This window comes from Egretta garzetta, unplaced genomic scaffold, assembly GCF_000687185.1.
Source record: "Egretta garzetta isolate BGI_Z169 unplaced genomic scaffold, ASM68718v1 scaffold144, whole genome shotgun sequence".
In the NCBI taxonomy this organism is placed as follows: domain Eukaryota; kingdom Metazoa; phylum Chordata; class Aves; order Pelecaniformes; family Ardeidae; genus Egretta; species Egretta garzetta.
In genome coordinates, this window is record NW_009259316.1 from 319549 (window position 1) to 334202 (window position 14654).

A 14654-nucleotide genomic window follows, 5' to 3' on the forward strand; every position below is an offset into this window, starting at 1 on the left:
CTTTGTCCATTTGGCTATTCCCTGGAGAGGGAATAACTGGGCAGTGGCAGGAGGGCGGGGAACATGGAGCAGTGTGTGGGGTAAAAATACCGATACATATTCTCAATATGAAGCTCACTGTTTTGCAAATTAATAATGTTTTCAGTAATTTTGTAAATTTATTCGATTCGGTCTCTTTGCAAGATGAGAGAGAATGATGCAATGTTACAAAACGACTGAGAACAACAGGAAGGCAGCAAGCAAAATGCCTATTTTTTGTTTCTCTAGCATTAACTCAGAAAAAAACAACCGCATCTAGATGTTCCATTAGGTTTATGAAACAATATACTTTTGTTTCTTTCTTTTTAAAGCCACGTCACTTTACAGGACTGATACTTCACTTCCAATCAAGTCTATTTTTCAAAAGGATTAATTTTGAAATATGAATGCAATAAACCAAAAGCATTAATCAAGATCCTTAGCAGAGCAGAGGAGTAAAAGACAAGAACTGGCCCTCCCAATCTGTCACTGCTTTGCTGTGCAGTCTGCAGTTAATGTCCCAACTCTTCAATTTCCTCTTTTAACCAGATGTTCCTCCGGCAGGGCTTGTCATTAATTCACTTATTTAACAACTGCGATATTTTCCTAACTTTACATCAAGTGAAATATAAGCCAGGTGCATAGTAAATCATTATTATAATTCAGGCAAAGTATCCTGACGATGAAGTCAAGAATAACCATGGTTAAATGACCCCAGAGGGATCCCGGAGTATAAAATGCCACTCCTGTGCTACAGAACGCACAGGCTGTGGGCATCCAGTGCAGCGCTCAGTGACATTCGTTAATACTCAGTCTTAATAAATGTAAAGACTGTGCATAAAACAAAGTCATGCACTCTATTGTCAGAAGAGATAAATGTCATAAAATGATAGTGCATAAATTAGATGGTGAAGCAGCGGAGAGATGCACTTAGAAATGCTTTTGAAAGCGAGATGATCAGTTTAAGATTTAATTCCCTGATAAAAGACGGGCTTTTATGCCTTTAAAAAAAAAAAAAAAAGTGAAAAGGCCTACCATTTTATAGTTAACCATGTTTCTGGAATTTATTAACGAAGTAAAGACAATTAATTAGCAAGAAAAAACAGATTGATAAATATTATTTAATAACTCAGCATTGGGTTCTAGACTGGGAGAGATCAGTGAATGGAAGTGTGTTTTTTTATTATCATTACTCTAAATAATAATGTTTTAAGACCGCTAAGAGTTTAAGTGGTCTTAACAACTGTGTTAACATAGATTATTGTGTTACGACCAATGCAGCCATTTCTGCTTCATCTGTTTTAGTGAATATTAGAGAGGGAAAATGTTTAGTCATAGGGTTGTATTATAGGACATGGGTTAGCACTTCTTTCCTTCACACAATTCAAACTAAAAGAGGAGAGAGGGTATCATGGAGATAGCATAAAGGGACATCCCAAGCAAACATATTAGACACTTCAAACTAGCGCTGTAGTTACTGAAAAGCTGTCAAATATACCCTCTTGCACACCTACCAACAGAGAAGGGCCTGAAGTGCTGACATCATCGATTTGCTCAGGAGAAACCAACCATTTACATCTGCCTGCCTTAGCACAGAAATACATCTCCAGCCATCGACTGCTGGGACAAGTACAATGGAAGAGAGCAGAGAGATTACGAGAGGTTACACAGGTCTGAAGATGGGATCAAATGGAGCTGCTTTAAAACAAAAAGAAGCAGCAGTATCAGAAAACAAAGGTCGATTTCAAAAAATCTTCTCCTATGGAAAGACGGTGAGACAAGCCATAGTTAGTATACCAGAGTGATGAAGCCTTGATGATGGAAATAAAAAGGGTTTTGTTTCTATAAATCTAACAAAATAGAGGATTCATCCTTCCTCTGTTCCAGGTTTGTGCTTTATGAATCTTCCAATAGGATGAGGGAAAAGATGCCTTCAGCCCCTATATCCCACTCCAAATTAACGTGACTGCAAGAATGCCACAAGATGCACGGTGCCAGGCAAACTGGAGACAGCCAGACCACTGGGACACAGCCTTGCACTCTCCTCTCTCAACCCGAAGGATGGGAGAAAGCAGTGATTTAGGACATCATATGAGTACCCATCGCCAGTGAGGATCCAGCATCACACCTCCAGCCCCATGGAGAGTGAACCGCTGTTGTCTCCTTTGGGCAACTTTCCGCCTCCTGAAGCAGCTGCTGATGAAACGAAAAGTACCGAGAGCCCTGCAACAAGAGGACCAGGCCAATGCTCTCCCACAGTCGCTGCTCAGCCGGGGCACACCTCTGCTCTCACGGACATCCGTGTCAGAGAGCAGGATGTGGCAATTTTGGCACCATTTGAGTATATCATCAAAGCACCCAGAATGAAAGCAAAGCGGGACAGCCCTCACAAACGTTTTCAACTTGAAACCGCAGAGACGTTCATATTGATGGGTTGTGGCCAATGTATCACCCTTGAGAAGAATAAAAGCAAATAATCAAAGTAGAATAAAATCATCCCTGTTTTACGGAAGAGCCCATGGTTATCCAGGGCTAAAAATGGACCTAGGGCTTGAAACTCAGTCAGATGCTTTCAGTATAAACCCATTTTAATTCAGGTATAATCAGGTATACAGCTTTTACTTAATCTGTTCATCATTTATGACATCTTTACGTATTTACCCCATCTTTTTCTTCTCTCTCTGGCTACAGTGATGCATAACTACGTCATTTTTTCTCGCAGCGTGACAGAGTGGATTTGAGCCATAGGTATGCTAGAGAAAGCTAAAATAATAGATACTCAAATTGATCAAATTAACTGTTCTTGTCACAGTTCGGGTTTGTAATTATTATCACTCCCCCAGCTGACCAAGTCTCATTTAATAATTACAGGCCAGTTACTTTACACTTTGTAGTTACTTATCATGCAAGATATACACAGTACACCAGAAATACTGTAACAGTATAGCCTCTGTTGGTTGAAATACATTCTTCAAGTACCACCAGTTCAAAAGCCCTTTGCAAAAAACAAGTTAAAAAGATAGATAAGCCTTGAGGAGCAACGAAAAATGGCATTCCTCATGCTAATGAATAAAAATCTTGAATGTAATGGGATAAGAAGTAATCATAACGCTATTTGTATACTTTGTCTTACTGTGAAGAGAAAAACTGGTACTGTTGACGGTTGTGCATGAAGTTACACCTAACTTACTTTCAGTGTAAAGTCATAGCCTTAAATGACAAGGTGCAAGGAGTGGAATGTCTTGTCGGAAAAACTACTGCAATAATGCAAACTAAGACAATTTTCAAAAGACAAATCAAAGGGTCATTTTCAAAAATACTTCAAGAGTAAAATAATGAAAAAAAAAAAGTATTTTGTATACGGATAACTGACAGTAAAAAGACCCAACCTATATAGCAAAACAACACAGCATCTGTTGACTTCTTAGAAAACAGACCAGAGGTCAGTAAGAACCTGAAAATTAAGTCCTATAAAAATATCATTAATGAGGCTTTACAAAATAAAAAAAAAAAAAAATTCTTACATAAAGACTGTTTCTGGGTATGTCACTGCATGCTGCTTTACTTCATTAGAGTCATTTCTGCCAGTAAAATCTATACAGAAAGTGTCTTTGAAAGGGACTGTTTGACATTTACTCACACAGGTGACTATGCCTGCCCAGGGTGATGGGGAGATAGACCCAAACTGTCCTGTATGCAGTAATCTAAACATAGGTAAGCAAAAGCATGAACACATCAGTGCTCGTTTTGGCAATCAAGTGCAGGCAAGCACCCCTTCGTACAAACGATTCTCGTTAAAATAGTAAATTCCTTGTGAAGCTGTTTAGGGAAATATTTCTCAAACCCATACAGATGTTTAACGTATGAAAATGACGGTTATCAACTTACCAGTAAAATGTTTATAACTGAACAGGGAAGTATACTTTCTCCAAAAGCATGCAATTATTGTCTGCACTAAAATGCACTCTCAACAAATGTCTTAGAGCCTCTCTGCAATTTTTACATTACTTTTCAGTATCACCTATAAGATACTTCTTTCATTTAAACTAAATAGCATGTCTATATCATCTTGCATGCAGAGATTAAAGGAGTTTTCATAATGTCTTTAATGGAAAACTGACAGTATCATCACCGGACAAGCCACATTCCAGCCTTTAACTGAAGAGATTTTAGAGGAAAAAGAAGAGAGAAGAGGAAGGCTATGGGAAGGTGAATGCAAAACTAGGATTCTTCTTCAAACACACTGGAAAAGGAAGATATTCTGTTTTCTCTGGGACCCCTTATGGAAACAGAGGCAAATCTTGCAGAACACTGTAGAAACAAAACTGAGATACCCTTCAAGGATGACGAGAGCACCTCCAACCCCTCTTCTGGATCCTTCAAATGTTATGGAGCAAAGAATTCTGCCAGCATTAGCCAGCAGGTCTAAAAGCAACACTATGGACTGCTTGTCCATCACCCCACACTAAGTATTCCGTGGGACAAAGCCATCCTAAAAACAGGTGCTTGTGTAACCTTGACCATCATGGATCTAGCAGTACTATGGATGACACCAAAGTTCCTACAACGCTGCAGTTATGTGGACTGCAGATGTATAAGAGATACAGGCGAGGAAAAAAAATGTATCTTGGAAGAGGACAACAATAACTTACATTACATAATGAGATTTTTTCTCTTACACAGTTCACATTCGTATTCCATTTCAATCAGATGGACTATCACACCCTTAACAGACGATGGAAAAGAAAGATGTGTATTCAACAAGCCCTCATTAATAATAATAAAGAGCAACATAAACATAAAAATAATGAAGATAAACAAGAGGTTAGTATAGTCTATGCCTGCTACCTGATGTATGAGAGAGTGGTGGTACCATGTTGAAAGCATTCTGGGCACATGCTGAAGAACTCACAGAAGAAGATACAGAAAAACTTTTAAGATTAATGACAAAATGAATACAAATGATGGTTTTGAACAAGTTTGGAAAGTAATTGCTTTCAGCATGCAATCACTCATTTTTTTTAGAACACCATGCAATAACGTCTGGATTTGATACTTTTCTTCTAAGACTGTGTGAAGTGAGTATATGGGAATGCTCTCCAAGATAAAGAGGAAAGTGTCCGATCCAGTGCAGTTTATTAAGGATGCAAGGGAAGGCTTCAGGCAGGACAGTTCAGTAGTTACTGTTCTTTTATTTGGCATCTTTGCATGATTTTCCTGAGTTTTTTGCATGAGTTTCCTGATTTTTCCTCAAGTGCTGTGGCTTTGATGGCAAAAATTAATTTCCTAGGCTGCAGAAAGGAGTCCTTGGTGCCAAAAACCCCGAGTGACCTGTTACACCTTTGCAGCTGATGGCAGGCTGCCACTTTCCATGAGAGCAAAATGGTGCTGGCGTGTGAAACTGCACAATTCAATCCTTTTAGATGATGACCTCACACAAAGGAGTAAGCTGTCATTATAGGAAGAAAAATTGCTGTGGAAGAATGAATCTTGTGTTTAACAGAATGCGCTCTTTTAAAGGAAGGTTCTCTGCTGACTATTTTAAAACGCTTCTCTTTTCCTATATCCCCTGTCTGTTCCTTCTTGGCATCCAGGACCAGCCACTCTGGCTCTGCTCACAATCTCGCCATTGTTGGTGGATGAGCCCTCTCCTAAGGAGAAAATGTCATCTGAAAGGGCCGCCTTGTGCTCTTCTGCCTGATCAACTTCCCATTTGCTTTCAAATATCTGATCAAAACTTCTTCCCTCCTTTCCTTTTCCCTTTTAGTTGTGTTCTTCACTGTCATCAATGAAGCAATAATTTATATAATGAATCACTGAACTATTTTGAGATTCTGAATTTCAGAATTATTATGCCAAACTGTAATGGGCTGCCTGGTGATTTTTACAAACTTTAGCCTTCTGCCTCCCTATGTCGCCTTTCATGTGTGTGAGGACTGGTCGCTGCTCAACAGGAGATGAAAAATCCAACTATCAGACATTAGCAAAAATAATCCAATTTTTTCAACTCACTTCTAATGTCTGCTGCACCACCTAAGCACCAAGCCCAGGGAATAAAGGCAGAGAATGAGAAGCGCTGCTGACAGCAGATGTAGTGCCTGGAGACTCAGAAGTAGCACTTGTGGAAACCTTTCAGGTAAGAGCAGCAGTTACAATCATACTTTTAAATAAAGACTATCACTGAATGGTTGTGAGCAGCATAAAAGTGGCAGCATCTGCAAAAAAACCCCACCACCATCTTTATCAATGCTCAGCGTTTATTGCATTTACCTATCACTGTATTGGTATGTTCAGGCCTGGAAGGGGAAAAATAAAAATTCTACCAGAAATATAGAACCTAATTCACTCCAGAAATTTTTTTTTGTGAAAAAGCAAATGGCTTCTGACACCTTAGTGGCCAGGCTGGGGCATCTTCACATAACCAGTTACCAACTTGGTTGGTAAAGTCCCTGAAGTTAGAGAAGGGCCCTTGCAGGCCTCATTGGTCTGAGAGAATCGCTACATAAAAGACTGAGCATTGATGCTTATGTAGCAATAAAGGTATATGTAGAATGACATCATCAAATTCAGAAGTACACCTGTGATCAACATGTGGTTTAGAAATAACACCTACTGTAAATAACACGGTCATGAAGAGAAAAAGATCTCTCATTTCCCTAGCCATACTTCAAAGTTTCCTGACTGAATTTCTTTGTCGTAGTTGTCTTCTATAGAGTATTTCCACTTCCTTTTCTTGGGGGGACAGAGGAAGCAAGGGGTAGTGTTCCACAGTTCAGCCACAGAAATGAAAATATTTTATAAGAGAAAAACATAATGATAAAACCATACAAGGTGCTAGGAATCTCAGAACTGCATCTAGTCATAGCTGCTATTTTCTATTTCTGTCTAAATTTTAGTTCACACAGTTCTACTCAAAAGGAATATAAAGGCTTTCATCCTACCAAGTACATGAGGAGAAATTTTATACAAATCCCCCTAAACTCTTGTGAGAGTAGGATAAGTTTACCACTATACAAACATGGAAGATTGAAAGAATGGTCAGGTTCAGAGGACAGATCATTAATCACCTTTTTGGTAGGCAATACAGTGTAAATCATGCTTAAAAGAATCAAAAAAAGTATTTCAGGACAGTTATTTCCAGAAACTCTAGATAAAATAACCATTAATGGTAGTGTGACGATTTGACCCTCATTAGTGATAAAGTGATAAATGAACAACTTTTTTTTTTTTTCCTCTCATGTAACTCCAGAGTTGAAACTTTAACAACTGCATTACATTTCAAATTCAGTGTAACCAGTAAATAAACTAAATTGTTGCAAAATATTAGTCACTCTGTGTGTATGTTCAAGTGCATGTTACACATTAACACTTAACAAATTATTTAGTGAATTCAATTAACTTTTTCGTCAGTGCCTGTCAGGTGTGTGAAATACCAGCGGTTTTCCTAACTTACACATTCCTATGTTTGTCCTTTCTCCAGGGTTTGAAAGACCACCAAGCCAGTTGTCTTTCTTTCGTCCAAGCCATTTGCTATGTTGAAGCTAGGCAGCTGGTGAAAGAGCACAGTTTTCTCTGCTTCAAAAGAATGGGGGTTTTTCACCTTTGTAATCTCAAACTTACACCTGAACTTCCAAAATTCGTAATTACTAATTCAACAAGAGGTTGCAAGGAAAATAAAAATTAGGATGGGTCCCAGTGCTTCTTTTCCCTGCACCTTGTGTCCCAGCTGGTGCGTTTCCCTGTGACCGCGTGCAGTAGAACTAGCCGCCCTGCTTTCCATGAAAAAGGAAGCGGATACTAAATGTGGTTGTTCTCAGACAGAGGAGAACTGGCCACAATACACAGCTGCAACCCAAATACTTTGCAGAAGAATAAATTTTGGTATCAGTTCCTATTATTTAGGTTTTAGTTCAAGTCATCATTCAGACACATCCTTAACGGTAAGCACGTGAATTGTCCCAAGTAGGTTCAACAGCATTGCTCCAGTTCCTCTGGCTGGGCACAAGCCTAGCAAGAATCTGGGATATCTGCTGTGATACCCACTTATTGACAGGTTTTTGAATTCCTCACACAAAAGGATCCTCAAGAAATCCTTATTCAGTGGTGAGCTCAAGGAGACGCTAAGCACACTGCAGATCTCTTTGGGTAGATCCCAATTCCAATCAGCAAACACAGAAACTGTTTAAGTGCTCTGCTGAATCATGGCCTAAACACAACAGGACTTATCATCAAATACTACAGGTTGGTAGATAGATAGATACAGAGATAAAGTAGTTTGCTAACGTTGGGGTGCTTTAGCCTAAAAAGCTTCACAAAGTATGAAGAAAGTAGACAATACATCTCATTTTTTGTCTTCTTATAAATATCCACAGTACCAGAAGTCTGAAAGTGTATTCTTAGGTGGACTGTTTAAAAAAAAAAAAAAAAGTATTTTGGTTTGTTTCCGAAGACAGTTTTATTATGGAGTGAGGAATATATCAAAGCCCTGAATAATAACAAATGAAGGGGAGAAATCCTCATTTTATCCACTACCCTTTTTCAGAGAAGCAGCTCAGAGAGCTGCCTAGTGCTCTGCTGTTTTATATACTTACCTTCACCCTTCCAGCTGGTAAGCCTGAAGCTTACCAAGGCTGATGTCCTAGTGGGATGGGTTAGATCAACAACAGTCAGCCTTCTTTTTCCCTAAATGGTTAGCAACGAAAATCAAACCATCTTCTTCTCTCAAATGTGATAGCTACCTAAGGGCTCTCAATCTATGGCTAACAGGAGGAAGCACAGATTGTACAATGAATAAATTGCTCTAATCATTTAACTGCCTTTCTCAGAGGTTAATCAATTCTTTTACTGAAAAGCTAATTTGTGAATAAGGATGAGATGAGCATGGGGAGAGGGTGCAGTTAAAATTTTCAGCAACACCTGTAACGGAGTTCCCTTTTCCAGTGCACAAACATTCTTCATTTTAACATTAACGTAAGTATTTTTAAATTATTATTTCTAATGCATTTGAGGTGATGTATGCAACCAGTGCAGTTCTGTCAGTGCCAGCGGACCGCATACTTACTTGGGAATTTCCTCAGCATGAAAAAGCCTAAAAGGGAAAGCTGCGGTAGCCAGACAGACCCACGGAGTGGAATGTGCCGGGGTGAGGATAATGAAGTGCTAGCAAGCCAGCATCACCGCACCGTTGTGACAAATAAGCAATAGCAGATCCTGATCTCAGTTTACCTTTACATGCCAGGCTAAAAGATGCCGGTACAGGCACAGATTTATGTGCACGCCACATGTCCCTGATTAGCAGTTCTCTGCGAGGGCCAGGGGAGGCAGCTGGGGCTGGTAACAGCTTCACTCATTCAATTTTAATTGACTCCTGTGTGTTTGTCAGATCCCTCAGAGCTGCCTTCCTTCTGTTTTAACTTGTGCCAAAAGCTGAACCGGTCCCATTAACCAGAGGGAACAAGCAAGCAAGAACTACCGATCAGCTACAGGTACAGAACAAAGTCTATGCTGCTGTTTGAATTACCTTTTAGATACAATCTGCACTGAATTTTAAGATCATAGACCAACGATCACAGTTCAAGCTGCAAACCCAGTGAAATTAAACTCTATTCACAAAATTATACATCAAAGCAGGCTTTGATTCAGAATCCTTTTGCTCAATTTTCATCTTCTGTGTTTGTATTTAGCGTCCAAACATGACTCTGAAAATCCTAAGGAAATGCCCATATGCTTCAGTGGGATCAAGACTATACCACTAGCTGTTTACTGAACAACTACTGATACAGTGTTTAAATGGTATGCAAACAATCAAAATATTCAAAGCTAAACACAAAAAGTGACAATAATAGTTTATGATTTTTTTTTTTTTTTACTTTCTCTAATGGAAACAAATGACTGCAGTGAAAGCTTGAGTAAAATAGGTCCAGACATATACACATGATTTCTTCTGTATCTCTTTTGAAAGTACATATAAATAATTGGTGATGATAAATGGCAGGCAGCATCACTGTTGAAAAAAGGGTTTTTAAAACTTACCTCTGCTTTTATTTTATTGTCTCCAAAGCAGAGGTGTTGTAAGTAGGCTGCAGCATTGGACTGTACGGAGGGAAATTGATGCTGTAACATCTGTATAACTTCTGGAAGCTCCGGATCTCGCCATCCAAACTCTCTGTGCGAAAACAAACAAGAAAGATTCATCAAAAATTCTGCTATTAGTGGATAAATCTGGCCAACAAATATGAAAGACATGTCTAAGTAAGATCTTAATTTTTTCCCCCATTATTTTCAAAGCAAACATTAAATCAAATATGAAGTTATTTTTCACTTTAAACTGTAGTTCTCTGCAAAAAAAAAAAAAGTTTATATAAAGTATAATTAGAGTAAATAACTTAATGGAATGAGGTCACTAACTACTAAAGTTTCCTAAGTAAAAATGGCTCTTTGAAATCTTAATATAAGAAAGGAAAGAAGATACATGCTCATACTATTATACTTTCTCTATTAAAATTAAAATGTGGAGGCTAGAATCAGAACCACAAATAGTTCGCTAGGAAAGTTTGTCAGAAAGCCCTTTTTAATTACTACAATCTTTATTTGATATCAATTGCTATATAGAAACCAATCACCTATTTTGTCTTTTGATTTATTTTTTCCAGACACGGTCCATGCTCAGTGTAATACTCTTACACAGTTCTGACCCTGCTTGAGCAGAGGGTTGGCCCAGACGATCTCCAGAGGTCCCTTCCAACCTCAGGCCTTCTGTGATTCTGTAATTTTACAATTACACGATACACACTTACACATCAGACTACTTTTAAATCTTCATTCATACTACTCAATCTAAAGCAGGTAGGCAAATACAAAGACTTGGTCTTTGCCCTTTTCTTTAATCCAACAAAGCGTGAAACACCGTTAGCACCAAATGAAACAACTGCATCCAAGTGTGTTGAACAAATCTCAGCATGTGTTCTGCAGCTTCCAGAACTGAACTAAATCAATTTGTTACTTCCGGTAGATTTTTCCCCTTTGTGTTTAAGGGTAAAATTAATCATGAAGATGGCTCTGGACTTTCTGCCCCAAGAGCCAGACATGCACACAGCCACTCTGCACGAGATACTTAATTCTCACATGCCTTTTCCCTAAGAGCTAATTCTTTGTGCCACATAAATATTTTCGCCATCTTCCATCTAATGCTACATGTAGAAGGTAATAGAGGGAAATTAGGGGGCAGACGTGACTTGTGAAAAAGGCTGTAGGTTCTCTGCTGCAGTTACCTTGATCACCTGGGAGTTCACTGCCAAAAAAACCCACAAGAGCTGTTGCAGAGTCCAGCTATAACGTTTGAAAAAATATTCCTGATCATTAGTTTCCTTCCCAAATTATGGGGATTCTGCTTCACTGAGGCCAAGTGTGCGTACATCACTAAGGAGAATTCACCTGTGTTTGAGTAATGCTTACAGTAGCTTTGCAGATTATCTCAAGCAAAATCAAGCATCACACTTTAAGTACAACAGTTCTCCAAGACATTTCATTGAAACGAGACTCATTTTACAATAATAATGAATTACTACAGAACAGAGGTATTGTCTGTTCTCTTCACATACAGGATGATTGCCAGATTGAGAGTTGCCATTACAGTTGTATCTTTATGAAGATCCAGAATATAAATAGGAGATGTAAAAAAACACACTCAGAATTTCATCGGCTATTTCTCTTCTGACAAAACAGATGTTCACTCATGAATATTAAATTTCACATTAAGTGTTTAATATAAAGAAACCATGAAGATGTAATAATATATCACATACAGACTATTCCAATGAATCTTATAGACTGTTGGGAAGCTTCTATAAGAGACCTGTTGCATATGTTCAGAAAGATCTTAGCGTTGAATTGGTATTTTGAAGTCAGACAATACTGTAATACAGACAATACTGTATCAGGAGAGGCTAGAAACTTTGGCAGCTGAAGATGGCAAACACCGCATCTTCTGTGTATACCAGCTTACTAGGGGTCTGTTAACAGGTGAAAAGGAAGCGATTCTTTGGTTAAGCACTTATTTCTGTTTAAGAAAAGGTTGTACAGACCCATAAACAAATCATAAGTTGACAGAGATGACAGAAACAATGTGAGTTGATGTGTTAGCTTCCTCTTGCACTTGCTTTCTTACAGCTAACCGCATTAACAAGTTAACAGGTTCTTCAAACACATTAGACCTGCCTCCTATACGCATGGTGCTCAGCCAACCAAAGACATCTTCCAGAAAATAATTTTGAATAAAATTAAAAAATAATAAAACCCCCACTAACCTTACTGAGGACAAATTAATTATCCTAGCTCCACTCCTAATTTATTCTCATTTTCAATCCTAGATGCTGAGTGCAGGTGTTGGTATTTTGGAGAGGATACAAAATACCAGAAGAAAACAGCTTGTATGACAACAAGGGGGAAACATTTGAAATTAGTTGTTTTACACCAAAGAACTATACTTCAAAAGCATTGGAATGTCTATCACCAAATTCTCTCCCAAAGGAAATTTCCTCCTCCATAATATGTGTATTCCTTGAACAGAAAACAAACAAAAAGCCTGTTAGGTACAGCAGTACACCAAGGAGCCTGACAACCAGCTCAGGTTCTTCCTCTTGTCCTGGGATCCAGGCCAGAAGAGGCAATGAGAGGGTAAAAGGAAAAGGACCCTTCATCAAAGGTACAGTTAATTGTTCTGATGAACCTGCAGTCTTGACGTGGTATTTACATATGAAAACAAGGCTGTGCCTACTTTTCCCCCCCCGATCTCCCAGAAGAAAAGTTAGCAAATAAGAGATGACTGACTACTTGTTGGAAATGGTTGTGTGCACATTGGACAGAAGTAGAAAATTAATTCAGAGAAGAAGCTCTTAGCACTGAATACTGAGTTTGTCATGTAACCAGTTTTAGGAGAGATAATGAACAAAGCAGGAAAAAAAGTTTAAAAATTTAGCCCCAGTATGCACTGTCATTGCAAGCAGATGGTCTCTAAGATGATTATATTTTTAGTAGTTTCTAAATGAAATACGGTAGCTATACAAAACAAACAAAAACTTCTGTCAACAGTTAAAGCTGTTTGAATAATTGCAATAATTTTAGCAGCCTTCAGGGCAAGAAGGACTAGTTTCCAGGGGTTTTAATTTTTCATTTGTTTTATACAAGTCTCTTATAGGTGGAAAAAAAGTGAGCTAGAGAAAGGATTTTTTTTTTTTTTTTTTAAGAACAACAAGCTTGCGGCTCTACTAAAATTTACTTGAAAAATTTAAATATTGATTTTTTTTTTTAATTTGGCTTAATTGTGAAAAGTTAGGAAGGCTACTTAAAGAAGTCAACTGGCAGAGGTCTTGAGAAGGGAGGAGGACTGGAATTTCTTGAAGACAAAGGTACAAAACTATCTGGAACATTTTGCATAAATGTGGGGGAACTTGCAGGCCATGGCTCCAAGCATACATATATGACAAAAAATACATATTAAAATAGAGAGCCAAACAAAAAGTCAAAGAAAAAAAGCTACTAGGGAAGCAAAGTATGTTGTAGAAGTCAACAGTTGGAATAAACTGGGTTGCACCAAGAAAGGTAATTGAAATTACATAGCAAAGCATCTTTTACTGCCTACCAACAAAAAGCAGTAGTAGGGTCAGTACTTGATGAAGAGAAGAGTCAGATTAAAGGAAGGGAGAAGGATAATGAAAATCAAATCCAATTCCATTTCTGTGAACCATCTGATACTGTGCCACATAGAAATTAGTTAAACTGGCAACATATGAGGATCCAATACCTAGTAAAATTATAAAGTAGAATTAAGCAAAATTTGAAACTGTAGTGAATATCCTAAACAAACACTAGCTAAGCCTGTGTCCTTTATTAACATCCCCATGCTTAGAAAATCTGAGCAAGGCGATCCACACAGATGGCGGAACAAGCCAGAAGGCTGGAGTAAATCTGAGGAGGCGCGTAGCATGCAATTTTTGGGAATGCTATCAAAGAGTATCTGTGGAGTTGATCCAAAAATGACGAGTAAGCTAGCATCTGTACATTTGAGATCTTCTGCTACTGCCTCCGTTTCCCTTGGAATACCAACACTAAGCTGTTCAGGTCAGCTAAAGGCTTCTGGTGGTGGCGTGGGTTTTTCCACAAGAGAATCACAGCTGTGCAAGTACTTCACAGCTTTGACTGGAAAGCAGCATTCACCACGCACTCCAACTATTTCAGGAGGTTGTAGAAGTGCATTATTTCTAGGAAGTGTCCTCACCTGAAGAGACTGACCAAAGGATGCCAAGGTGTTCCACCTTCTTTCTTTGATGGGAACTGCTCTAGGAATGTAGGATTGATCTCATTTTGAATTCTGCAGAAGGTTTTAGCTTGAAGTGGTGACTAAGGCAGATGTTCCATGGATTACAGCAGGCTTCTGTTCCAGGGGTGAAAGAGGACCCAAAGGGGAATGCTAAGTTATATGTAAGCTGGCAATATGTATGCCTCAACTACTACAATAGGCTACATTTTATCTGTGAAGAACTGAAGAGATTCAACAAGGAGCTGGACACGAGACACAAAAACTCTGAGCAGCAGAAGCAGTAGCACCACAAAATCCAGGCTGACTCAGGTACAGCAAG

General features: G+C 38.6%; 1 protein-coding gene across 1 annotated transcript in view; it reads right to left on the bottom strand.

Annotated features, from left to right (window-relative positions):
• Positions 1-14654, bottom strand: part of CTNND2 (catenin delta 2) — a 581628-nt gene that overhangs the window by 170483 nt on the left and 396491 nt on the right. Inside the window, exon 9 of the mRNA XM_035892032.1 lies at positions 10051-10183. Coding sequence (XP_035747925.1) covers positions 10051-10183 — 133 coding nt within the window. The remainder of the gene's footprint in view (positions 1-10050; positions 10184-14654) is intronic.